The 25768-nt window shown below is 36.0% G+C and overlaps 2 protein-coding genes and 2 pseudogenes across 5 annotated transcripts; 1 reads left to right on the top strand and 3 right to left on the bottom strand.

Annotated features, from left to right (window-relative positions):
• Positions 1–459: 459 nt before the first annotated feature.
• On the bottom strand, positions 460–7388 carry LOC117162121 (uncharacterized). 2 transcript variants are annotated; one of them, XM_033343976.2, is made up of 4 exons: positions 7109–7388; positions 3104–6861; positions 2280–2358; positions 460–2173 (listed from the first exon to the last, which is right to left on the bottom strand). In XM_033343976.2, the coding sequence occupies exons 1-4, from the start codon at positions 7238–7240 to the stop codon at positions 2165–2167; spliced, it is 3978 nt and encodes a 1325-aa protein (XP_033199867.1). In that variant the 5' UTR covers positions 7241–7388; the 3' UTR covers positions 460–2164. The 2 variants fall into 2 exon arrangements, with proteins under 2 accessions (XP_033199867.1, XP_033199866.1); XM_033343975.2 differs by lacking the exon at positions 2280–2358.
• Positions 7389–8570: 1182 nt separating this feature from the next.
• On the top strand, positions 8571–12437 carry LOC117162125 (BTB/POZ domain-containing protein KCTD9). 3 transcript variants are annotated; one of them, XM_033343983.2, is made up of 7 exons: positions 8571–8770; positions 9703–9824; positions 9908–10093; positions 10223–10383; positions 10537–10763; positions 10854–11183; positions 11271–12437. In XM_033343983.2, the coding sequence occupies exons 1-7, from the start codon at positions 8720–8722 to the stop codon at positions 11385–11387; spliced, it is 1194 nt and encodes a 397-aa protein (XP_033199874.1). In that variant the 5' UTR covers positions 8571–8719; the 3' UTR covers positions 11388–12437. The 3 variants fall into 3 exon arrangements, with proteins under 3 accessions (XP_033199874.1, XP_033199876.1, XP_033199877.1); XM_033343985.2 differs by lacking the exon at positions 8571–8770 and having other exon boundaries at positions 9706–9824; positions 10185–10383; XM_033343986.2 differs by lacking the exon at positions 8571–8770 and having other exon boundaries at positions 9706–9824; positions 9943–10093; positions 10185–10383.
• Positions 12438–17509: 5072 nt separating this feature from the next.
• On the bottom strand, positions 17510–19203 carry LOC143303545 (uncharacterized; annotated as a pseudogene).
• A 2017-nt stretch (positions 19204–21220) lies between these two features.
• Positions 21221–21338, bottom strand: LOC117162131 (5S ribosomal RNA; annotated as a pseudogene).
• Positions 21339–25768: the final 4430 nt, after the last annotated feature.

Consider the following 25768-nt stretch of genomic DNA (forward strand, 5'->3'; position numbering starts at 1 on the left):
CGTAAAAATTCAACTTATGATATAATGTTTTAAATAATACATAAGGGTCTTTGCTCGTATTGCATATTTATATCAAGTATGATTAAATAACAAGGTCGATCGATATATATAGCTTTCCTTGAGTTGAAAGAAAAAAACAGGCTAATTCAACAGATGTAATTGAAATTTCTTCAATATATAATTTAATTATTTAACCGCTAACTTTATATTTTGTACGATGTATTTCTTTGTAGTTAAATATTTCATAATTCCATCGACATAACCACGCAATTATACACAATTTTATTTTCACCTTATCATCTGCAACGTTTAAAATGAAATCGCTTTTTACATACTTAATTAAAGAAATTACAGTATTACTCCTAATTAAGAAAATTCCAGTTTAAATATATCATACAATGTAGTAGAACTGTTTATTCAAATATATAAAATTAAAGGTAGGATTTAAATATTTATAGATTGTTTAACATGTATACAAAAAGTCACTTTATTTTAAAGCAATTATAGTAATAATGGGTTTTATAAATTGTTAGTTACTATATTACATATAGCAATAAATATTTTAAAAAGTTGGAAAAAATATTCTACAATATTTTCACAGTAATAAAGTGTAATCTACTTCTATTTTATATACATATTTATACAAACTTATGCATGTATAGAATAAAGAACATGCTTATTAACAAATATAACATTTTTTTGTAAAAATGTAATATTACAATCTTTAAGTATTGAGTTGGAAGTGAGATAGTGTGCAATTAGTCGTTCCCCTGCATTGCAATTTTCTCGTTGCTGTTGTTTCATACTTAAAAAAAAGAAAAAAGTAAAAACGTTTATAGAAACTATAGCTTATCTTCTTTTAACATCACAGAAAAATTGGTTTTAATTACTAACACTTTCACTAAATTAAAGTGCAATATATTTACCAATAGAATATGTTAAGAAGCAAACAATATTGTTATACTTTGAATTATACATTATTCTCTAAAATAACTGTTCAAAAGTACTAACAATTTTTTCCCTTTAATCTTATCAGGCTTGCACTATTCTTATACATTCTTTATCAACATGTACACTTTAGCAAGTAGTAACTTAAAAGAAAATTACACTATAAAATTTCTTATAAGCATACATAAAAGTTACATTATAAGTAACGTGTTTGTTTTAAATAATATGTATACAATAATTACCTAACTTGTAGTCCTATAAATATATCATGTACATTTTTAATGTAATGTATTATATATTAACGAAAATTGCACACTATTAATTACGCATTTGTGTATTTTTTATAAGAAGTTGAATTTTATACAATAATTTTCATATAAGTAATATGAAAAAATATTAATTCTTTTTTTTATAAACAAGAATTATTCAGATGTAGTACTTAATATAATTTCAAATGTAACTTAAACATACATATTCACAAAAATTTATATATATTCTTGAAAAAATAAATTTTTGCAACAATTTTCAATTCATTCATATACGTATTTGTGTTTACGTTTTTCTGAATTTTTCAAAGTATTGTAAACTTGATTATTTATTAAATAAATGTTCTTAAAAGATCTTTACTTCTATTTCAAAAATATTTTGAAGTGCATATTTTTCTTTGTTAATACTGTGTTAGATTTAATAATTTTACGTAAGTAATTCTTATCCAAATTATAACATTATGTAAGAATTCCTTAAAATATATTTAGTATTCTTTCTATTTAGATGTAATGCAGATTTTTCTTTTCAAATTTACAATATATTTAAAGAATGTCAATCTATAGAAAACTTTCAAATTTCTCTAATATAATACATACTTAAAGAAACATTAAATACATAGACTTAAATGTCTTGCATAAAAGATATGACTAAATTTTTAGAATAAATTTTACATATATTATAAGTATAATAGTTCACAAAATTTTTCCTTGGTCACATCAGTATCTCACATTAATTAAAGTTTAAAAATATTTGATTGAAATATAATATAGGGTGTGTTACTAGAATTAGAAAACAGCTAGGATTTCTGTTTATATAAAGTAAAACAATTCAACATCTCAGACTATGAACTACTAGCTATACCTGATTAGATCTCCTACTTCTACGAGAAGAACTTGAAAATAATGGACGTGGTTTGTATAAGTCATCACTTGAATAACGTTGACTGCTTCTATGCCGGCTGCAATTACATAACAAACTAATTATAGTATGATTAGTGAAGATACATCCATATTTTAAATGAAATATTTTAACATTACAAAAAATATGTAGATTTAACTTTTTACATTGTATGTTATATATAATTTGTTGGTATTTGATATCTCAATAGCTTCTAGGTAACTTGTTTTTTTCATAAATAGAGACCTTAAACAAATTTATAATAAATATAAGATTTTTAATTTTTTACATATACTTATAAAAATAAAATATTTATCTAGAAGTTTATAAAAAAAAAAAACTCTGGTATTAACATCCTTCCCTATATTAACCCCTTGACGCTCACGTCCGTGACATATATGAACATGTCCAATTCATGAGCTAAGCCAATATGCCCACCGCTTGATGTTCAATCTAACCACGGATAAAATTGAAACTGTAACACTTTATGCTATTTATAAATTATATTGTATGTTGCTTTACTAATTGCTTCCTTTTATACATATATTAAATGAATAAAAGATAACAATATCCACAACTTTAAAGTGGTATGTCTTATTATATATATGTCTATATTATATGTCTATTTTTTCAGTTTTCAAATAACTAAAATTCTTCATTATGTTCTCTTTTCGATAGTTTAGAATTTTGTTTTATTGTTTTTATTGTTACATTTTATTCTTTCTATGATTATTATTGTGTTATTGTTGAATTATTACAATATTATACAGAAAAATAGTACAGAAAATGATCTAATCATTGTATAATCAGGCATGTTGAGTACAATTCTTTATTTTTTATAATGACATCTTTAGAAATGCAGAAATGTTTTCATATCCACATAAAATGAATAAATGAAAAATTTGTGCATTTTATAATGGTGAATTTGAGAAAAGCATTAAGGGGTTAAAAAAATAAGTAAAAATGAAAAAGAAATAATTATTCAACATACCCTTTGTCTTCTTTAATCAGATTTGAAGAGGGTATTTTTTCACTTGTTGCAGATACATCACTTTCTGGACTTAAAGGCATAACAAAATTTTCCCCATTTAAAAGTCCTTGTGGAGCACATATGTTTGGTTGAAGCCTTTGCTTCTTAGGTACCAGTTTTCTCTTTTTTATATTACTTAATGCTTCTTCATTAGGTAGACTCAGTCCTTTTTGACTATCGTTATTATTATTTGAATTATTTAATAATATATCTGTTAATGGGCTAGACGAATGTTTGCGTTTTGGTAAAGGTGGTGCCATAGCTTTTGGCACTGAAGATACAACTTGGCCTCCTAAACTCTCTATTATGTCTTCTAAAGAACTGTTTTCTATCAATTCCAATGATTCTAAGAAACTAGAAAATTTTTCTGATTTTTCATTATCTGCTTTGAAGTAACGACAATCTTCGTTATCTTCAATTTCCATTGATGTTGATTCTATTGCCTCTGGTTGCTCTTTAGATTTTATAATGCAATCTCTATTAATTATACAGCTATTTACATTAGAAAGACTACTATTTTGAGCATCCTGAGAAACATCTTGATCTCTAAATTTTGATGTTGTAGGTATCTCTATACTTTTATTATTGTTTGAACAAGTCATGTTATGTGTATTTATATTACTTAACTGTAATTGCTCTTTTTTCTCGCTTACATCTTTTTTATTACTATCAATACTAAAATGGTTTGGTTCTTGAGGTACTACATGTATTTTTATTTTAGACACACTGGTTTCTTGTTGCATTTCCTTTTTAGAATATATGTCTACAGAATGATCTATTTCTTCTGCCTTTATCATATTGTTGTCTGCTTCTTCTATGCTAGAAGACAATTCTTTGTTTTGTGAATTTTCAACTCCTTTCTTACTAGACAATGTTTTTTGAATATTTGAACTCAGTGGTTGGATAGATTCCTTTTCTATTTTATTGGGAAGTGTTTCACTTAATGATTTTTTTATACACAGTTCCATGTCTGACAATTTCAATTTTAGATTAGAATGTGTCTCCAACAAATCTTTTGCACCAGCTTCAGTTTGTAACATCATTATTGATCTTTCTTCTAATGTTAAATTAGTATATTTCTCAGGATATGGCTCTTCATATTCTTCATCTGGTATTTCTATTATTTGAACACGTTCTTCATCTGGCATACTTTCAACATTATCATTATTTATGGTATTTGTTTGAATTGGTTGTTCTATTTTTTCACTAAGTTTCTTCTCTAATTTTTTATTTTCTTTAAGCTTCTGTTTCTCTATTTGTTTCCTAATTTTCATTAATTTTTTAGCTTCATGTATATTTTTTGCAAATTTTGGTTTTTTTACTTTCATTTCTCCTGAAATATAGTCTTCTTCTAGCAATGCTCGTTTTTTTAGAGGCAGGTTAATGTCATTAAATTCTAATTCTTGTTTAATATGTATTTCATGATTATTAGTGTTGTCAGTTTTGTATTCTGTATGTAATTCTGTTGTTTTATCCAATTTATAACTTTGTTGTTCAAATGATAACTTTAGATCACTTGGATGTGATTCTTCAACATTGTCTGATGTTTCACTGCCTGAATTACTCATATGATTTGTTTCTTTAGAAAAAGTTGATGTGTTTGACTTATTATTTGCAATGTTAGATCCGGAATTACTAGACTGTGAACTTTTGCTACTTGACCCATTTGAACCATCTCTATCTGTAGAACGTCGATCATTAGAATTCCTTCTTAAACTAGAATGGTCATCTTTTGACTTGGACTTTTTCTCTTCTCTTCGCCTTTTGTCTTTATGTTGGGAATCACTTTTATTATCTTTCTTGCTCTCTAATTTCTCGTTTCGTGTTGAACTTTTACTTTGCGTATGATTTTTAGTGTCCTTTTTACCATTTATCTTTTCATTATTTGACTTAACATCTTTTCTTACTTCAGGTTTATCAATCTTTTCTTCTTTTTCACTTTTTATAAATTTCTTTACATCCTGTTTATCTAATTTTTCTGGTGGGTCTGATTTCATACTGATATGATTTTTAGACTTCATATGATCTTTAGAAGTACGTCTTTCATCTCGTTTATTCTTATCTCTGTCCTTTGATTCATTTCTTTTTTCTTTCCCATCAATAACTTTTTCAGATGCTTTAATAGTTTTCACTTCATGAGAACTTGATGAAGAATTTTTGGAGGAAGTTTTATGATCTTTTTTATACAACTTTTTATCTTTTGGAGAATCCTTTTTGTCTTTATTTTCTTTATTTGATTTTGATTCTTTGTTGTCTTTATTTAATTTTTCTTTTTCTGTTAATTCTTTCTTTTCTCTAAGCTCCCTAATTTTTTCTTTGTAAAGATCTTTTAGATCTTTTCCTTCTTTACTAATATTATCTTTCTTGTCTGTCTCTCTTATTTTATCTTCCTTTGTCTTATTGTAGTTATCCTTTTCCGTATCTTTAATTTTATCTATAGTTTCTTTTGGTTGATCGTTTTTATCTTTAGGTTTATTTTTATCATATTTGTCATACTTTGAACTGCTATGACTTCTTTCTTTTTTTTTGTCACTACTTCTATCTCTATGATGCTTCCCATCTTTTACATGATTTTTATCTTTTGATTTTGATTTAGATTCATGGTCTCTGCTTTTATCTTTATTATTTTTATGTTCATATCTATCTTTTATACTGCTATCTGTAGCATCACGAGAATTTTCTTTAGAGGATAAATTGTTTTTAATAGTTTTAGAATCTTTAACATCTTGTACATCCTTATTCTTATTTAATTCAAAAATATTTTTATTACTTTTATTTTTACTGGATTCATATTCTCTGATAGCTTTAAAATTGTCTTTAATATTTTTAATATCATACCTATCTTTATTGACTTCATCTTTCAATGGATCATGTATTGGAGTTGATGCATGATTAGAAGATCCAAAGTCAGTTACAATAGATAATCGAGAATCAGAAGAAACTTTGCTTAGTTGTGAATCTTGATTACTATAATCAAAGTTGTCTCTTGATAATTCGTTACAAAAATCAGGACTTCTAGATCTATGGCTAGTTAATTCTGATATACCTGATAAATGTGAATCATTGGAATTATTAGATTCATTTAGATTCATAATATCAATTGGTTCAAAAGTGGGACTGTCTTCTTCATCCTCCTCTGTTTTATCATCTGATTTTCCAGATGTATTTAAATTTAAAATACTACCAGTCTTATTAAAAATTTTATCACTTTCATCTAATGCTTTTTCTTCTGAAGAAACCTGTCCATTCTCAGATATACTATCTTTACCTTTTTCATTGGAGATTTCTTCGTCTAGTGACTTTTGTTCATTAAATTTTATATCTTTTTTTATTTCTAAATCTTCCATTGCATCCATAGACTCCAAAGATACATCTTTTAAACTATTTTTATCAGACTCTGGTGAAACAGGATCTAAATCTTTGGGTAATAAATCTTTAAGGCCACACAAACCATTTTTTTCTTTTGCCTTAGGTCTTTCTATTCCTAAAAATTTGTATACTACATCTTCAATCTGATGCATGAAGACAGAATATACTTTTGGATTTACTACTTGATCTACTATGCGTTCTACACCAGCATCTAAATAAGGTGCTTCATGTATGTGCTTCCTTAATGTTTCTCTCAACTGATTTTTGTTTAAATCTGGTTTCCATGATTGTTTGCTAAGGAAAGAATTTACAGATCCTTCTACTCTTGTACGTAAATTTTGATATGCTGGCTGTAATGAAAACGATAAAAATTATTACCAACAATATATATGCCTATAAATAAGCATGAAAAATTGTTATTATATAGCATGTATTTGAATATAGTAGGTAAAAACCATATATATACATTACTTTAAAAATGACTATATTATGATTTCAAAATATTGTTCAAAATATATATAATAATAGTTATATTATTGCATAAGGTTTTAATAATGAATCAATTGTTTAAATATTATATACAAATATATTGTATACCTTGGTATCAACATCGGCAATACATTCTTTACGAAATTGATCAAAAATTCCTTGAGATTTAACTTCTCCTACAATGTGATCTACTAATCGTGGATCACCTGGTAATAACGTATTAGGTAAACCCAACTCCATGATAAATAAAGTATTTAAAATGATTATAATTCACTTGAATGTTAAACAATCATTCATTTTCACTGACGAAATCATCCTGTGAAACAGTACGTAGCCATAATTTCTTACTTTGCGTCTAGGTTAAATGTTGGATCTGTGTGAATAAATGAATAATAATCAGTAATACCAACCTTTCTATAGCTTCATTCATAACAAGTATCATAGAATAAGGTAGATATTGAAGTCGATAAAATATTTTGTAACAAACATGGGAGAGTAAAAGAAATTAGTATTGTCACGTTATCGCGTGAATTTGCTTTTGGTATGATTATGTGAAGTTGGTTTTGATGATTTTTACCTAGCTACAAACATCTCCTATAAACCGAAACGAAATTTAAAATTGATTTAATATATGACTATGTGTAAAACAGATCGCTTATAAATTATTGAAGCACAATGCGCTTGTGAATTTTTGTAGATTTTTGTACATAGTGCAGCATAGTATAAATCGTATTGCTAGGTATAATAGTGTAAGCTGCAAATAACGAGTGACTTTAAAATCATAAAACTTTTGCGTCCGACCGTACACACCACAGTGATATAGACGGTTCTTGACACTCGCTAGGGAAAACCGCCCGAATATTGAATCGTGAGTAGTTATGAAAAATCAACATGGTAGACAAGAAGGTTCTCATTTTGCGCACGCGTGACATGATATGAATATCTTAAACGGAACCAGAGACACTCTACTCATTTCTGTGTCTTGCAAGAACGCGGGGACTTTATTGACCTTCCATGTTGATTTTTCATGATTAAAAACGACTCAATTTTTGGACGGTTTCACTAAGTTTTGGTATATGAATGCTGAGATTTGTTTATATAATTCTGATTCAGTGCCACAGACAGAAGTCTGTGTTCAGTGTTTTATGGGCATCCGAAACAATCTTAAAGTCCCCAGATTTCATCAAATCGAATATAACAGCAGAGAAGAAATTTTCTCTGATAACAGTATAATACACACTCACTTAAATTTGCATGCTTTCAGTAATAATAAATCACAGTTATTTTTATATTTAATTAAAGTTAATTATATTTAATTGAGATAATTAGATTGTTACATGATACGAAACATTATAAAGATATATTTTTTAAATTTTATCTTGGTAATTATCAAAAAAGCGGAAATAAAGTAGTTTAGATTTTCTATAATGTAATAATCAAAGCATGGTAATAATTTTTACCTAAATTACAATTTTCTTTATATGCAGTTATGAAAGCGTCAAAACTTTACATTTAAGGCCTTTTCTCAATGAGAAACTTATGATTCACGTTTAGTTGTATGGTATTAACATCTGAAAAATGTATACCTCAGATCTTACAGCCATTTTTAACATGGCAAGTTGTTCGGTGTTAAATGCAGTTTGTTTGTGATTTTATTTTATTTAGTATTGCTGGCTAATACTACTTTTTTATTACATTAAGATTTACAGTTTTCTAGTTATGAAGAGGGTAACACTTTTTGTCAATGGCACCGATGTTTTAAATGGCAAGGTGGCTGCGATTTTATTCATATGCATAATAAATTTTGGTTAATTGTTTACTTTTTATTTTCAATCAATTCCTTCACATTATATTTTTTCAACTTTTACTTTATATCGTAATTAAATTACATATTATTTTATTTTGAATAATATGAATTTATATATTATTTATATATGATATACTTATAGAGATATTAGAAAGATGTTGCTACATATATATGCTGTATGTTTATTACATAAACAAAATTTTAAGTATATACTTGGAAATTATTTTTTTTTTGGCGTGGACAGCTGTTTAGGGGATTTTTATATTTAATATCCTTATAATTTATTTTTGTTTAAATAAAATATTTAATCTACAAAATAGATATATTTTTATTTGTATCTAAATGTGTTAGTAAATTTTGTTAATTATTGTTAATATGTTAATTAATGAATATTAAATATAAGTATGGTTTATACATATTTATATTTTTTAGTTTTTAAACTGGAGACGGTAATATTTAAATAAAATCTTTAATAGAACAATTAAAATATGAGAAAATATCCTTATAATTTCTAAAACCCATTTATTTGCATTTAATTTTTGTATTATTTGTATTATTGTTTTATTTGTATTATTTGTATTTGTATTTTTTTGTATTTAATTTTTATAAAAGATTTTTATACTTATTAAAAAATTTATATAGTTAACAACTAAAATAAGTATAAAAAGAGGATTGTAAAAATAAACAGAATTACTGTTTTATAATATTTCTATGTTATAGATGATAAATTTATACTCATGAAAGATTTAATACATTTTATGGAGAAATGTAATTTAATTTTACTTGTAGAATAAAATTGTAATAACAAAGTTTTTCATTCAAAATTGATTTAGGTGGTTATTTTAATAAATTATAATAAATTTTAGATATATAATTTGATTTGTATTTGTTTTAGGTATTTATAGTGAACAGTTCATTAGATGAATTGCTAACAGCAGCTGGTTCAAAATTTAACATTACTGCTAAAAGGATATTTAATGTTCAGGGTGGAGAAATCGATGATATCAATATAGTTCGGTAAAGTAAACTATATCAAAAATCAAGCTATTTTTCTATTATGTTCATAGCACACATAATTTAGCAGAATGAATTTCTTGCAGGGATGACGATGTTTTATATGTTTCATGTGGAGAAGATTTTATTCCAAAGGATAAGCCTTGTACTCGGAGTCAGATAAATCAGAATTCAGTTAATTCAGAATGGATTACACTGAATGTTGGTGGAAAGTATTTCACAACAACCAGAGATACTTTAACAAAAAAGGAACCAACGTGTATGTTGGCCAGGTAAGCAAATATGTTTAATTGATTTATGGTCTAAGCAGAGTTGTAATTACTATATTAGAAAATGTACTGGTACTGTTTTATTGATTTTTAGTTAATATTTTTGCACATACTTATAATACGAAAACACAGAATGTTTACAGACGCTACAGACACAGAACAAAGAATCTTACCTAGTCGACAAGACAAAAATGGTGCATTTTTAATTGATAGAAGTCCCACGTACTTTGAACCATTGTTGAATTATTTAAGACATGGACAGATAATACTTGATGCCAATGTGAATGCAGCAGGTGTGATTTTTAGAATATTTTGTAACTCATTAATTTGTTAGTTGTATGGGTTTTTGGTGTGATTATGATTTAAATAATTTTTCTATTGAATATAAGATTTTTCTTTTTTAGTTGTAATTTTATTTATATTTTTATATATTTCATTTTTTTTAGGTGTTTTGGCAGAAGCACGTTTCTATGGAATAGAAGGTGCCATTGATATATTGACTGCAATGGCAGATGAAAAAGAACTTCAGAGGAGTGGTTTGGTATCCTTTACTCGTAAAGATGTACTTAAAGCAATTATGTCAACACCTACAACTTCAGAACTTAGATTTCAAGGTGTTAATTTTGTTGGTGCTGACTTATCAAAGTTAGATCTCAGGAATATAAATTTTAAGGTAATTAGAATTACTTTGGTGTTATAATAATACATTCAGTTCATGTAAATAAATAAATGTAGTTATCATAACTTTGAAATAATATTTCAGTATGCAATTATGCGTGGCTGTAGTTTAGCAGGTTCGAATTTATCTGGCTGTTGTTTTGAACGAGCAGATTTGTCTTATGCAAATTTACAAGGTGCACAGTTAATTCGCGTAAGAATGTTGTGCGCGAATTTAGCCGCTGCCGATCTACATTCGTGTAATTTTGAAGACCCTTTAGGTGTACCCGCTAATATGGAAGGTGTAAATCTTAAAGGTGCCAATCTTGAAGGCAGTATCATGGCTGCTGTAAATCTTAGGGTGGCAACGTTAAAAAATGCTATTTTAAGAAACTGTATTCTTAGATCAGCTGTATTAGCTGGTGCTGATTTAGAGGTAGTATCTTATTAATAATTATTCTTCTTATAATACATATTTCTTTGTTTTTTTATGATACAAGTAAATTATTTATATTTGTTACAGTGCTGTGACTTATCGGGATCTGATTTACACGACGCGAATTTAAGAGGCGCAAATTTCAAGGATGCTGCATTCGATTTGATGTTAACGCCATTACACATGTCTCAAACGATACGATAAATATGGTTTAGGTTCTGTGATGTAAATATTATATTTATTTAATTCGTAGAATGATTTCAGTAATATCATTTTCATAGATGTGCGATGCATTTAATTATTGTTACGTAAAATTATTGTTGCATCATAAATCTACGGCCTACCACTGCAATCGACGGTTTAACGGATTCATGATTTCTATCTATCTATCTTTGAGTGAGAATATTTACCTTTGTGTAAGTTAAGGATGTTAAGGTAGATGAGAATTGTAATTTCGAAAATTAATGAGGGGCATTACCGTCGATTAATTGATTAATTATGATTTGCTTATCTCCTTTTTTTTACTTTATGTATACATGGCACATATTTTTTTAAAAAATGTAATTGAAGAAAACAGGTACGTATTTTGATACACTGACTTTTGATAAATCATTGTATCATTTTACGTAGAACGAGTTGATATTATTTATACAAAGATCGAAGCATTAATTTTGCATTCAAGGTAAATCACCACAGAAAGTGTGCTAGAATTAGGGAAAGGTTTTGTACACATATTTCCTTATTTGATCGTAATATACTTATTTAGAATTTTGTGATCAAAGTGAATTTTGTGACTGATGTGAATTGAATGAATGTATGATGATCATATAAATTATTTATAGTATTTTATCTAAATAAAATACAAAATATATTTATTTTTGTTCATTGTATAATAGAGTCATAAAAAATACATTTATTGTTTTTGCATTCTCAGCAAATATTATATAGTAACATATTTGTTTTACATGTTAGTATATAAATTTCGAAGAAATTGTATTTTTTTTAAACATATAAAAAGAGTAATATATATGTATATATATGTATATAAATAGCCACAAATGCACTTAATAGATTTTAATAATTTAAATGGAAGCAATGTGAGGTAGTTTTCGTTATAATTAAAAACTATAAATATGGTACTATTTTTATGTTAAATTATTAATATTGATATAAATAGTGATACAGAAATGTTTCTGCAAAACAAATGTAACAGATACACCAAATTATCATTTTAATATATAATATTCAAAATAATTATTTCTGTTGATTTTTAAAAATAAATTAATATTGATATACATATACCGATATAATAATAAGGTTTTACAGCGTATAATACAATATATTTTGTAGATATCAGATTGTGACTTCCAAACAGAAATATTTCATACTGTAGAGTTGAAGATTATAAAGTCTCTATAAGATAATAAATTAAGTTCCTTGTAAATCTCTATAAAAAAAAATAATCGTGGTAGATATGGTTATTAAAAATATGCAAATAGATCTTTAAAAAAAATATTTATAATTTATATAAAAATAAGAATTATAATATATTTATTGTGTACATTTCTTCCATGGGATTGCAGGAGCTCTATTTTATTATATGTTTGATATTTTTTTGCAATGTTTTTTGTAAGAATTATTTTTTTAGAAAGATTTTTTAAGAAAATATTGTTTTCCACAACGTATTTTTATTTTTAATTGATAATAGTGGTAGTACATATCTGTATTAAGAAAAGGTTCTCTCTTCATTCTTTTATACATGTCTTCATGTAGGTGATTATCAAAACATTGTCAAGAATAATATGATTGATACTGAATTAAACTGCTTCTTCGATTTAATTAGAAATTCTACAGTTTCCTCTCATACATCACTTTTTTTCCTTTTTTTTTTTATTAATGAAAATCTTTCTCTCAAATATTTCAGTCTCTTTTTCTATTTCTTTCTTCATTTAGGGGCTTTTTATTTTTTGGGAGATTTTTATTTTCTGACATTTCTTTTTTGCTAATTATTTTGATACAGGATATGAAATGGCTAGAACATTTTAAATATTATATCAGACTATTAAAAATATTTCATGATATCTGATTCTTTTTTAGGGAATGACATAACAGCATGTCAAATTTTGAATAGGATTTAAAAAGGATGATAAAAATAAAAATAAAATAATTTTATAACATATAATAACAGGGAAGAGAAGCTGAACCTTATTTTAAGTTTCTTATATTTTTCATTAAATAAAATGAAAGAATTAGGGCCAATGTGCACTATCGACTAGCGGCTAGCGACCATTGGATTCATTGAAGTATATGAGCCCGTACGCTTTTGATCGTGGTAAGCAGCGAGTTTCCAGCGATCACGGAAACATGATCGACATACTGGTGCCTCGTTAGACATGGATTGCCTTTAACACGTTGACTGTCACGACACCCGTATTCGGGTATTTGACTACTTGCGAAGGATCGTCGTAGGTATTTGAAAAGATATTCCATAATAATAAAACTGTTGAATTGTTATAAAAGTAATACGAAAATGGTTTATTCAAAAAATTATTTAGAATGTAAAACTTTAAAGCATTCTATACATAGCTGAGGTTGGTCGGGACAATTTGGACAATAAGTTGTTGTTTTTTTCAAATTCTTTTGTGCCTTTGTTCGGTCCATTCGACGTCTTCTATTTGCATAACATAGTTTGCATGTGTGTCTAATGCTTCTTCCGGAATCATTTTTCCGAACGGCGATATTATGCTAACTCCGTCGAAGACAAGGATTTTTTGTATTTTCAGACAACCTTAATAATTTTGCAACCAATAATTGTCTAAATATTCTAATATTTATGTTCTTCCTCGTTGCAATTTTGTAAACCGTCAAAGCGTTTACAACAGAAATTCCCAGAAGGAGTTGAATGCCAAGTTTTCTGTACCATTTGATTCCTTTTCTAATTGTGGTGGAATAAGAAATCATTTGGTCAGAATAAGCTATACCACTTTCCTTCGTTATATTCAACAACAGCTAGTGGTTCTAATGTTGCGAACAAAAGAAACGAGAGGTCGTTCTTGAGACCACCACTTGAGCAATTCGCATTACTAAAATATCGATGGGAGCACCTAGCAAAGAACGCTTGGTATTGCTGTACGAGTGGCATGACGGAAATTTCTTTGAAAACATGGGTGGCAGTCAACGTGTTAAAAACTGTGTAAATTTCTTTCATATGAGGTTCTTGCAAGAACGTACCCAAGGATGTACCCGATATTTCCCTTTCCCCCTTTTTTAAAATTAACTTTATAATTATAACAGTTTCTTCGGCATCTATTCTGTTCGAGCATTTCTACAATGCTGACAACCTTTGAGTTTTCGAATTGACGAGCTTGGTCGTCGAGTCCATTCGCATAGTTCTTGGTCGTCGGGTGACCAAGTGCGTAATGGCCCTTATTCATTTGATTGAAGTTTCCTTGCGTATTTCTGCACCTCACAACGAAAATAATAATTGGTTAAAGTAGAGATAGATTAACGTCAAAACTGTTAGGCCCGCCAAGATAACGATCCAGTACACATGTTAGTGTTTGACCCATAATTAAATTGAAGTCCGTATTTGGTACGTTATAAAATTAAAAATGAGTCGATGTTATTACTAAGGAAGCGAGAAAATAATTTGTTGATAATAGTAGGAAATAAGAGAAACAGAATTACCTGGCAAGGACAGACAGACATCGTGGATTATAGAATTTGTTAAAACATTGAATCCTCATGCATGGGGTCCTGCCTCATCAATGCCTAATTCAATGAATCCTGTATTCCAAAATCCCAACCGAACCAAAAACTTTACCGACGAATATGCGGAGATCATTAATAACTGCATTTTTCCCCAAAAAGACCAAACGATAGTTTTGAAGTTAGGAAGTGAAGGATTGTACATTAAAGATTATGTAAATGCTATTGGTAAAATAGTGGCACCTCGTTCCATAAGATTCACTTCACATACACGAGTGTGCATTTATCTCGATTCAAAAGAAAAAGAATCAGTCGGATTATTTAATAGACAAGTACAAAAACGTTTTCATCAATAATATAAATGTGAAAGTAAGGCCACTGATCTATCCGTTTCAACGAATTATTCTGTTTAATATTATTTCGCATGAAACTTTAGGAAAAAAACAATCACGTTTGAACTACCCCCAAGATGTCCCTTTTAAGGGTTAGCCTGCAAGAATTACGTTTTTCCCATATACTAAGCTTTAGGAGGCCCGGAAGATACATCTAAAATTTCAGAACCCTTTTATTGGATGTACACCATGGCCGCGCCTGGAGGCAGCGGGCATTGCAGTACTTCGTCGTACGCAATGTTCCATAGGATCGGTCCCAGCACCGAGCCCTGCGGGATTCCGCGCTCGACAGGTCGCCTTTCCTCCCCTTCCTTGCTGGTGTAGCATATCTACCTGTCGTCGAGGTAGGCTCGGATCAGCCGGACGAGGTAGCTGGGAACCTCGAAGTGCTCCAGGGCCGTCAGTATCCTGTCCCATGGCATGGAGTTAAATGCGTTGACGATGTCCAGGGAAACCGCCAGAGCCACGTCGTTCCGGGAAACCATGTCCTCTGTCAGTGCTCGCACACGTCTGACCGCGTCAATCGCCGAGCGTTCCTTCCGGAAGCCGTACTGGCTTTCGTGCCAACCTGGCACCTGGCCCGCTATGTGTCGCTCCAAGCGGGTAGCGACTACCCTCTCGAGTAGTTTGCCGACCTCGTCTAGCAAGCATATCGGCCGGTACGCTGTCGGCGAGGTCGTTGGTCTGTCCTCTTTACGGAGCAAGACCAGCCTCGCCGTCCGCCATGCCCGGGGGTAAGCTCCCTCTTTCAGGCATCTTGTGTAGAGGTGCCGAAGTCTGGGGGCCATGACTCCCATCACTTCCCCCAGATCCGACCCGAGATTCCGTCCGGGCCTGGCGCCACGTCGCATAAGGGCATTCTTCTGGTCGTCTCCCATATCTCTTCCTCTGTGACTTCCCAGTCATCTCTCCATTCCAACGTCCGTATCGTTTCCCGCGGCCGTTCTGCCGCCCTATCTTCTTGCGGGGGAAAAGCGTCGCGATGATCCGCAGCAGCAGCGCAGGTTCCATATCCATCGTTGCCAGGGGGTCCTTCGCGCGAAGTTTCCGCGTCACCGTCCTATATGGCCTTCCCCATGGGTCGGCCTCGACTGTTTCGATTAGTTCGGACCAGGCACGGTCCTTCGCGTTTTTAATCTCTTTTTGCAGCGAGCGCCGTAGCACGCGGTACGCCCGGTAGCGCAAGGAGACTTCTTCTTCGTCGCGTCGTTGCCAGTGGCGGGCCCTTAGGTATTGTCTTCGGGTCCGGACGCATCTCGTCCTCAGCTCCGCGATGTCAGGGTTCCACCAGTAGACTGCCCTGCTTCGCACCGTGCCTGGTGTGGCACGTGGCATGGATGCGTAGCAGATTGCTGTCATGGCTCGGCGTAGGTTCTCGGCCTTCTCTACCACGTCTGTTTCGTTCGTCGTCGTCGAGGCCTCCCAGCTCCAAGCTGTTGCTATGGCAGCCGCCCGGAGTAGATCCCCGTTCACCTCCTTGACCTTCCATCTTGGCGGTGGGCGCGCGCTTCCTTTCCTCGGCGGGCCGCGACCATCGCCTGCAGTCGCCGTTCTAGGTCCAGGTGTGTCCACATCCATGAATATGTAGAGGTGGTCCGAAAGTGTCTCGACCCCTTGGGCTACTCTCCAGCCTGAGATCCGCCTGAATGCATCGGGGGAGGCCCATGTGATGTCGACGATGGAGCTCCCTCTCCACGCCACGCAGGTACTGGTCGAGCCCCTGTTCACCAACAGAAGTCCAAGTCCCGCGGCCCAGTTTGACAGCGCGTCGTTGGTCCTGGCGTTCTCCCATTCCGTGGAGTGTGCATTGAAGTCTCCCAGGACGAGCACTTGCCGGGGAAGTAGTCGCCTGACGTAGCCGCCAACCCCGTCCAGGAATTCCTCGAATGCTGCGCATCCGCTGTTGGGTGACACGTACACACCCACCACCACCATCCCTGCCCACTCGATCGCGACGTATCCGTTGCCGCGTTCCAGCAGGGTTCCATGGGCGAACGCCCCCGGCGTTGATATCCAGGTGACAGCAACCATTTTGTCCCGACCCATCTGGATCAGTATCATGGTATCTCCGACCCATTCTGGAGCATCCAGAACTCTGTATGGTTCTGCCACCACCGCTAGGGCGACCGTGCTCTCCCGAATGGTTTGGTAGAGCAGGTCTTGCGCTCGCCTTGATCTTCCCAGGTTGGTCTGGAGGATGCGCATTTTCAGTCCCCTAGTGTCGTCACTTCTCTGGCTTCCTCCGTGCCAGCTTCTTTGTCCGCAGACGTAGGGTCGCCTTGCGGTGGGGAGCCTTTCCTGTTGCCGCTTGCAGCTGTGGATCCGCGGGTGGCTCCTTTTGTTCCTCTCTTCAGGGGGGGGGGGCGCAGGCCGGTCTACCCATCCTGTGCACAGATGGTGCTCCAAGCGCCTCGCAGAATAGGCATTTCGGGCTTGCGGCAGTGCATGCTTTCACTTGGTGCCCTGATTTGCCGCATCTGAAGCATAGGTGCCCCTTGTCTTCCTTGGCGGTGCAGGACTTTCTTACGTGCCCGATCTCCAGGCACCTGTAACACTGTAGGGGTCTTCGCTCGATGGCTTCGACCCTCGCCGTCGATCACCCTATGGCGACCTTGCCAGCCCGGGCCAGTTTCCTCACTACACCGGCCGGGCCTCGTATCCACACAGATCCAAGGCCGTTTCGGCCGGGGCGGATTCCTCCCAGTCGGACGTCCTCCGGCTTGCAACCGCTTTCCTTCGCTTGGGTGTTCTGGATTTCCTCCTTGGTGGCCGATATGTCTATCATTGACACCCTTGCTTCCGCGGCTCGGAAGGGTGTCGCCACGCGGACCTTGTTCGGATCCAGAGCCCGCGTCAGGTGTGCTGCGAGCGCTGCGGCCTTCTTCCTCTCCTGATCCTCGGGGACCCCCAGAATGACGCCTCCTGTGATGGTCTTTCGCATCCTCATCGTGCTGATGCCGACCTCAGCCAGGGAGACGCTGTTCCTGGCCGCAGCCAGAACCTCCGCGTAGGATTGGCCCGATTTATCTGTCAGGGTGATAGCTACCGCCGACGTTCGTGGTGTATGTGGGAGGGGTAGCTTGCCTCCCCCTCTTCGCGCGTTCTCCGATCCACTCTCTGGGGCTTTCCTCAGGCTCTTCGCCCCTGTCCCGTGGGTTGGTTTCGCTGGTTGTTTCTTCTCTGCCTCCTCCTTCTTTTTATTTCTTTTTCTTTTCGACGGTCTGCCATTCCGTGGCAACCGCTTGTCCTCCCTTGGTCGCTGGAGCGTTTGGGAATCCGGACTCAATCCTTCTTGTGCTCACGTCCTGAGCGACCTCCTTTTCTTCCCTCCTTTCCATGCTTTGGAGGCGTTCTTCCAGCCGGTGCAGCGAGGGTCTTATCTCCTCTATCTCGTGTTCGATTGTGGCGAGATGCGCCGTGTCGCTGCTTTTCTCTGCGGCGGAGTGCGTGGCTAGCTCTTTTCGGAGCGCCTCGTTCTCCGCCTCTAGTGTCGCTATGCGTCCTTGCGTTATGGCGAGGGCGCCGGAGGAGGGGTCTATTCTCCTCACCATCTCTGTTGCGCCCGCAGCGATAGTCCTCGCCGCTTCCTTCAACGTTTTCCCCTGCATGCCCTTGAGGTTGCGAGATGTCTTGGCAACCTTGGTCACCTTCGCGGCTCGACGGATCAGTTCCGCTCCTATGTCCGCCGTAGTAGAGGTTCGCATCTCCTCGGCTAGGTCCTCTTCCTCCGTCGTTTCTTCGGTCTGTGGGTTCTCCATGTCCAGCGTGGGGTGGGCGGGCCCCTCTTTTGGCGGGGCCGCCCTCCTCATGCTCCTGGTGCTGACGTGTGACGGCTCAGCAACCAGCTCCGCTTCGCCCCCTCTTCTGACGATTTCCCCTACCTCTTTATCTTTCGCCACTGTTGCGTCTTTTTTCGCCATTGGGCGCAAAAATGGCCACTTCCTCCGCACTTGCTATTCCACCAATCGCTGTCCCTTTCAAATGGTCCGCGCGGCGCGCTTTAACGCACGTGCCAATATGACTGCGTCCGTATAGTTCCTCGGGTAGCCCGTGTAGCGGCGCTGTTGTCACGCGTCCTAATATGGCTACTCCACCGTCATAACCTCGCACTCGGTTTACCTCCGCCTTTAGCGCCTTTCCACACCAGATTTCATGGGTTCCTACACCCGCTTTGCTTTCACGGGCGCTAATCCTTCACTCTGGTTACTTTCCCTGCCTGAATTCTCTAGTTTTCCGGAGATTTCGAGTACGCTCACGGCTCCGTCCTCCCCACGTCTGCTCCACCACACAGTCACCACGAAAACCCAATCAAATTTAACTAACTCATAGGTGAATAATCTGGATCTGTCGCAAGCAATTTTTAAGTTTAATACCGGCTTTAGACAACTTGTCACGCAGGACTTGAATTTTTCCACAGTACGCGGAGATATCCACGCTCGGGGACTTTTCGTTAGTGCCCAGTTCCCGCAGGCACATGGCAATGTCCATCGATGTGGATCTCCCATGGATCTCTTCCAGTGCTTTCCAGCACTCCTTCGCTGTTTTCAGACCGCTGATGCCCGTGAGATGCTCGGGGCGAACGTGCCGGAAAATCTATGCACGCGCCTTGTTATTCAGTTTGACATACTCAGATTTCGTCCTTTCTGCTGCAGTTAATTCTGGATTCACCGCATCGTAGCAGCCCAGGAAAACCATAGAAGCTTTCGTCATCGTTTTCCAGTACTCATAGTTGTCCTTGTTGAGGATCGGATTCATGTCCTTGTCCATATCGCTCATCTTCTCCTGGTCGGCTATGGTGTGGCCTTTTCTCGAATATTCACAGAAACACAACTCGACAAATAAATATCTTCAACAGCACAGTTCACCGCCCTGGGCCCATAACCTGTTATTAAGTAGGTTTGGGGTTTGATATTTAATTGATTCATACAAATTAGTTTTGTACATTTCACAGCCATTTTACACACCGGATACTCAGAGAAAAAACGTGGCGAACGGGGAAAAACGGAAGAGAATCGCAAGTAATCGTACCAACTCTGCATGTAGGAACTAGTGATCATATCAACCTGACATTTATCTCAACGAAAATGTACTTGAAATTGCACGTGAGTACACATACGACACGTTGGCCTTAATTATGATGTTGAAAGAGATATCTTCATCTCAAGGCAAAAGCCATTAAAAATAGATTCTGCAGAATCTCAAAAAAACTTGGAGCTAGTCCACCGAATCCATAATAAATTCTTAGTGACGCTTCAATGTCAACAGATTGCGAATCAGATTATGAATTTGACCAAATATTCATAGTTCCTTAGATCAAAATTCTCTAAATAACCAGTTATACGAAATGCCTATCACTATACAATAGAACTCTAATGGTTTCTTTCGCCGTTTTATCTCAACTAAAGATTCTAATCAATAAATGCAATACAGACGTTATCTATCTCCAGCAAACCAATTTTAGACCATTATTACAAAGAGCCTAATTAAACTATATAACTGCAATTGGGAAAATATTGTATTTCCAAAAGTGTGGGAAAATGTCACAGTTATTCTGATTGTTAAATCTTTTTTTTTTTATATTTACGTGGAGGAAATCCGCACGGACGCCAGGCCGCTTCTGGGGAAAGCGGCGTGGTAGTGTCGGACTCCAACCGACTAAAACCTCCACGATAACCGTCCCGGCTGCGATCGAGAGAGGCCCGGGAACCGCTGTGAGCAACACCCCCCCCCCCCTGCGCACAATACATCCCCTAATGGAGCGGTGTACGGCCACACTGCGCCTCGTCACACCGCGCCTCGTCACACCGCGTCTCATCGACGGGGCCGCCGTGCCAGGCAGCCCGGTTTTCCTACCGGACTGCTTGGCGGCCCTGAGGCGCTGAGCCGCCAAGCGCCCAAGCCCGAACCCCACGGGGGCACGGCGGGCCCAGTGCGCTTCGCCAACGCCACACGGAGTCCCAGGCGATCACCTATCCAAGTACTATCTGTGCCCGGCGCTGCTTAACTTTCGTGATCTGACGGGAACGAGTGCACTCAGCGCGGCCAGGGCGTTGGCTAAGAAGGTAGTGCCGGATTCTTACCGGCTAAAACCTCCACGGGCGGGGCGTAGACCAGTACGAGTCGATCGTCGGGGGCCCCCCTGTTGTGTGCTTAATAACACCAAGCACACCTTTACCAAGCACTCCCAGAAAGTACACCCACAACAGCACAAGGGAGATGCGCGGGCTAGGTGCTTGCCTGTTGTATATTACTTTTAAGAGAGATTTTGGCTTTTCCATCCTTTTGCAAATATATTTTGCAAGCCGAGGATTCGAACTCGCGACGCGTCGTCTTCGGTTGTGAGCCTTAACGAGCGTAGCTGGCTGCCCCGCCCCGATTGTTAAATCTGGTAAAAATCCAACAATGCTAGAGTGCTATTAATCCATTTTACTTACTAATACCATGTGCAAGGTAATGAAGAAGTTTATCAATTGGACTTCGTTGGGTTTTCGAAGTTAGTAATGTCCTATCTCCATACCAAGGTAGCTTCAAGTATGTTCATTCGACGTTTGATCACTTGGTCAGCACAGAGTTCAACATATGCAACGGATTTATATCTAAACAGGGTATTAGCGTGGCCAGGCCATTGGTAGCATTGAAAAGGCAACGACATAGTATGTAGACAATGCTTTACTAGCTACTTTATGTCCCTGGGGTTCATAGGGAACATCTTAATTTTTATTTAAATGTTCAAGACTCGACGCATAAAAGTATGGTCCAATAATATTTTATTACAATCTTTAGAAATGGAGAATGGTGTTCCACGAGGATCAATTCTAAGCGTTACGTTGCCCCTAATTGCAATAATTGCAAACGAAGTAATGTCACTTATATCATTCCTAACAAAAGTCTTTCTTTCTGACCATTATCGCTAACGAAAAAGTTCTAAAACAACGATTCTACAACTTACACTAAATAATCTCTATAAATGGAACCAACTCCTCTGGCTACAAGTTTTCTCAGATGAAATCCCAAGTTGTTATCTTCACCAAGCAGAAAAAACAATGTGAACGTAAAATTATATTTAGGCAACGTTAAATATTCAACTGTGTTCGCGGGGAGACGAGTCTGCTATGTGACTCGTCAACGAGAGTCGTAAATTCTCGTCTCAATTAGTATCGACACCATGAATAAGCAGAATTCAATCTCTCGATTAAGATGATAGGGATATTTAGATAGAATCTGACACAGGGTTTTAAAGTTACAACTATATATTTCATAAAGAACACCTTCGAAGACTGAATGTGCGGATGAATGTTAAGTGTGTGGCGGCACTCGACAACAAATACCGCCACTCGACACTAACTTCTGTCGGACGACGGCAGCGCAGTGGTTAGCGCCTTAGGTTACGAATCCGGGTTCAAATCCCGGCGACCGGAGTCCGATTTTTCTTGTACGCATCAAAGATGGAAGAAAATCAGCAGTACCCCATTAGCGACATCTACAGCCAGCATCTACAAGTATCACGGACAACACAATACACCTCAAGTGTATGCGGAACGGTGTCGTTTTACTCTGTGTCTTGTGTGGATAGCTGAGTGCAAGTGAAGTATCGATGATGCAAAAGATAAAAACCTGAGATACGCGTGCCTAGAACATGGGACAGGTGGATTTGTTAGTTACAATTTTTGGTAAAAGAGCAAGGGCATTTTTGCTATTGATAGAAAAAACTGGTAGACGAAATGAGAACTGACCATTCGTAAACTGAATCCCAGGTACGGAACGTACCCTCGTGTGACGCACAGAGAAATACTATGTGCCCCAACGTTTAACCGTTACGTAAAAATAAGGAACTCGACGGGAAATACTAAACCTTATGGCAGGTAGATGGAATTAAGATAATAAAGATTATTTAATCAAAGTAATAAAAGTAATTAATTTGTGACACGGGAGTAACGGCTCTTTAGGGATTATTGCTGGTCCGAGTGAATATGTTAAGGAAAGCGTAGACAGAGAAGTAAATCTGAAAAAAGGTATATGGCATCTTTAGAAATTAGAAATGACTATTCTCAAAAGGTTGTTGTGATGAAGAAATGGATGAGTGTGTAATGATTGGGTCGCGGTACGGAACATTAAACTTGGATAGTTAAACTCAATCAAAATTCTGGGATTAATCTTCGATTGCAAACTTACTTGAAAACCTCATATAATAAATTTAAAAAGTGAATGCATTAGCCGCATTTTAAACGTTTAACAAAAAATTAAACATTCTAACATTTAAAAAATCATTGTAGTAGCAAATAACTGGGGAGCATTTACGCAAATTCGACACAAGTCCGGTGGTATTTACCGCTTTGACTAATGAATTATCTAATAAATACCAAGACTACACTCCCACCCATACTGACGATTCTAAACAGGAAATGGGTACAGGATATGCAGTAATCACCTCGCAATCCACTATTAGAATCAGCTTCCCTGTAAGTGCCAGGTATTCCATCGAAATATAATAATTGACGTAATCTTTGCAAGATAGAACTACCACTAAAACACAGCTTTCATATAGACAAGATAAAAAACTTGCCAAGTTCTTAAATATAGCTAACCTAATGTCAAAAATTATATAAAATAGTATAGTCGCTAAAGTGAGAAAAATGTAACAGGAAGGAAAACTACTTCGCTGATCCATTAGATAGAGCAGATCCTGGCCTGCTTATGGATAGGTGGGAATAGAAATAGAGGTAAATTTGAGTAAATCAGAAAGGATTTTGAGGAAAGATGCATGACAGAAATGTGCAGGCTATTTCGTCCTTGAGCTCTTACACTGAAAGCTAGGGAGCTGAATTCCGTACCTAGAGATTGGTATTTTGCAAATCAGCCTCTCTGGTTTGAATTCCTAAAAATGTTGAGGAAGCTTTAAGACTAATATCAACCTGATTTGCTATTTCCGTATACACTGATCTGATCTCCCTGCAGTTTGAATATTTTATGTACATGTTTGGGCTTAATTTCCAAGGTAGTTCCGGGAAGGTTATGGTCATGGTCGAATATGACCACTTAGCGGAGGGTATCGAATTAATCTAGCATACTAGGATACTGTGGATATGAAATCTCGTATTGGTGACAAAGTGTTGACTGCTGCGAGGCTAAAGGAGAGTAGAGGAAAGTAAAGTACACCGATCGAATGATAGTGCCGCCATACACTAAAGCTACAATATGACCGCGATTAAGTTGCTTTACACGCGGCTTCACGGGTTTTTGTATCCATAAGTATACATATGAGTGTTTTTTCACTCATTTGCTAGTGGGAGTAGAATACTTTAGTTACGGCGATGCCCGCTAGAGGCGCTGAGTCGGTAGTGTTGGTGGAGTGATGATGAATGGTCGAATTGAAAATGGTCGCGCTTAACGTTAGACGGGAGTATCGACGTGCGCACTCGCGGACATGACAATATTTTATTGAAGTGTATTCTAATATAAATGTTTGAAGTAATGTTCGAAAGAAAGGATTACATTTGTGGTACAAGGTGGTCCGCATTTCATGGTGCAAATGGTGCCAGGGAGATTTTGTGATTTAAAGTAAGGCGAAAATCAAGAATAACAAAATTGCGCAAAATTGAGAAAGTTGAGTTTACAAACTTGTGAAATATACGTAACTTTGCTTAATTCCCAGCTAGACAAGAGTAGATAATCAATAGAAGGTTATTCTGCGTATGAAGATAAGTCGAAAATGTACCTAAAATAACTTTTTTTTTAGAAGAAAATCTTTTAAATAGAAAATCGAATTTGAAAATTTGCTTAGCACGGGTTAATTCTTCATTAACATTATTTCTTAAAAATTCTTAAATGGCAAAATTTTGTTCTTGATTTTGCGTTCTTCCATTCACTGTAATGTGTTACATTGTATGTAACTTAAACGTAACAACCGACAAATTGTTAATGCTTTCAAAGATGTTCCTACTCGGCTGCAACACACTTGTCTTCGATAATTATACCACAGATAAGTGCAGTTACGAACTATTGCGAGATTCCTGGAACGTAGGTTTACCAAAGCTCCTGTGGTCATAAATTGCCGCTAAATTCCTTGGAGAATCGGTAGACTAGCTATACATTTAATAATCGGCGTTGGGGAAAAGCCTGGCGCGTGTAGAATGTTCAGTCGAATTAAATTTGTCCGTGCCACGACTGTTTGCAGTTACACGAGACGCGTCGATGGGAGACTACGGTCGCAACTTGCTCGCGGAGATTTGTCCTAATCTCGTTTACCAAAGTCCAGAAACATTCATCAGGCTGCTACGGAGTTACCCTCTACTCAGAGTAACGAAATCACTTTAACGAGACCATCGCAGACGCTCCTCAGGTCGACTATTTCTATTCTGATGGGAATAAGGTTCATTGGAAGTTACTCTATTCTTTCTCTGTGTCCTTCGTCGACATTGAAGTCTTTTGGTAGGTTTGGGGGGGTTAGGTGAAAAATAAAGAAAAAGAGGTGAAACTATTACAACT

Source organism: Bombus vancouverensis, chromosome 13 (assembly GCF_051014615.1).
Source record: "Bombus vancouverensis nearcticus chromosome 13, iyBomVanc1_principal, whole genome shotgun sequence".
NCBI classification, from domain to species: Eukaryota; Metazoa; Arthropoda; class Insecta; order Hymenoptera; family Apidae; genus Bombus; species Bombus vancouverensis.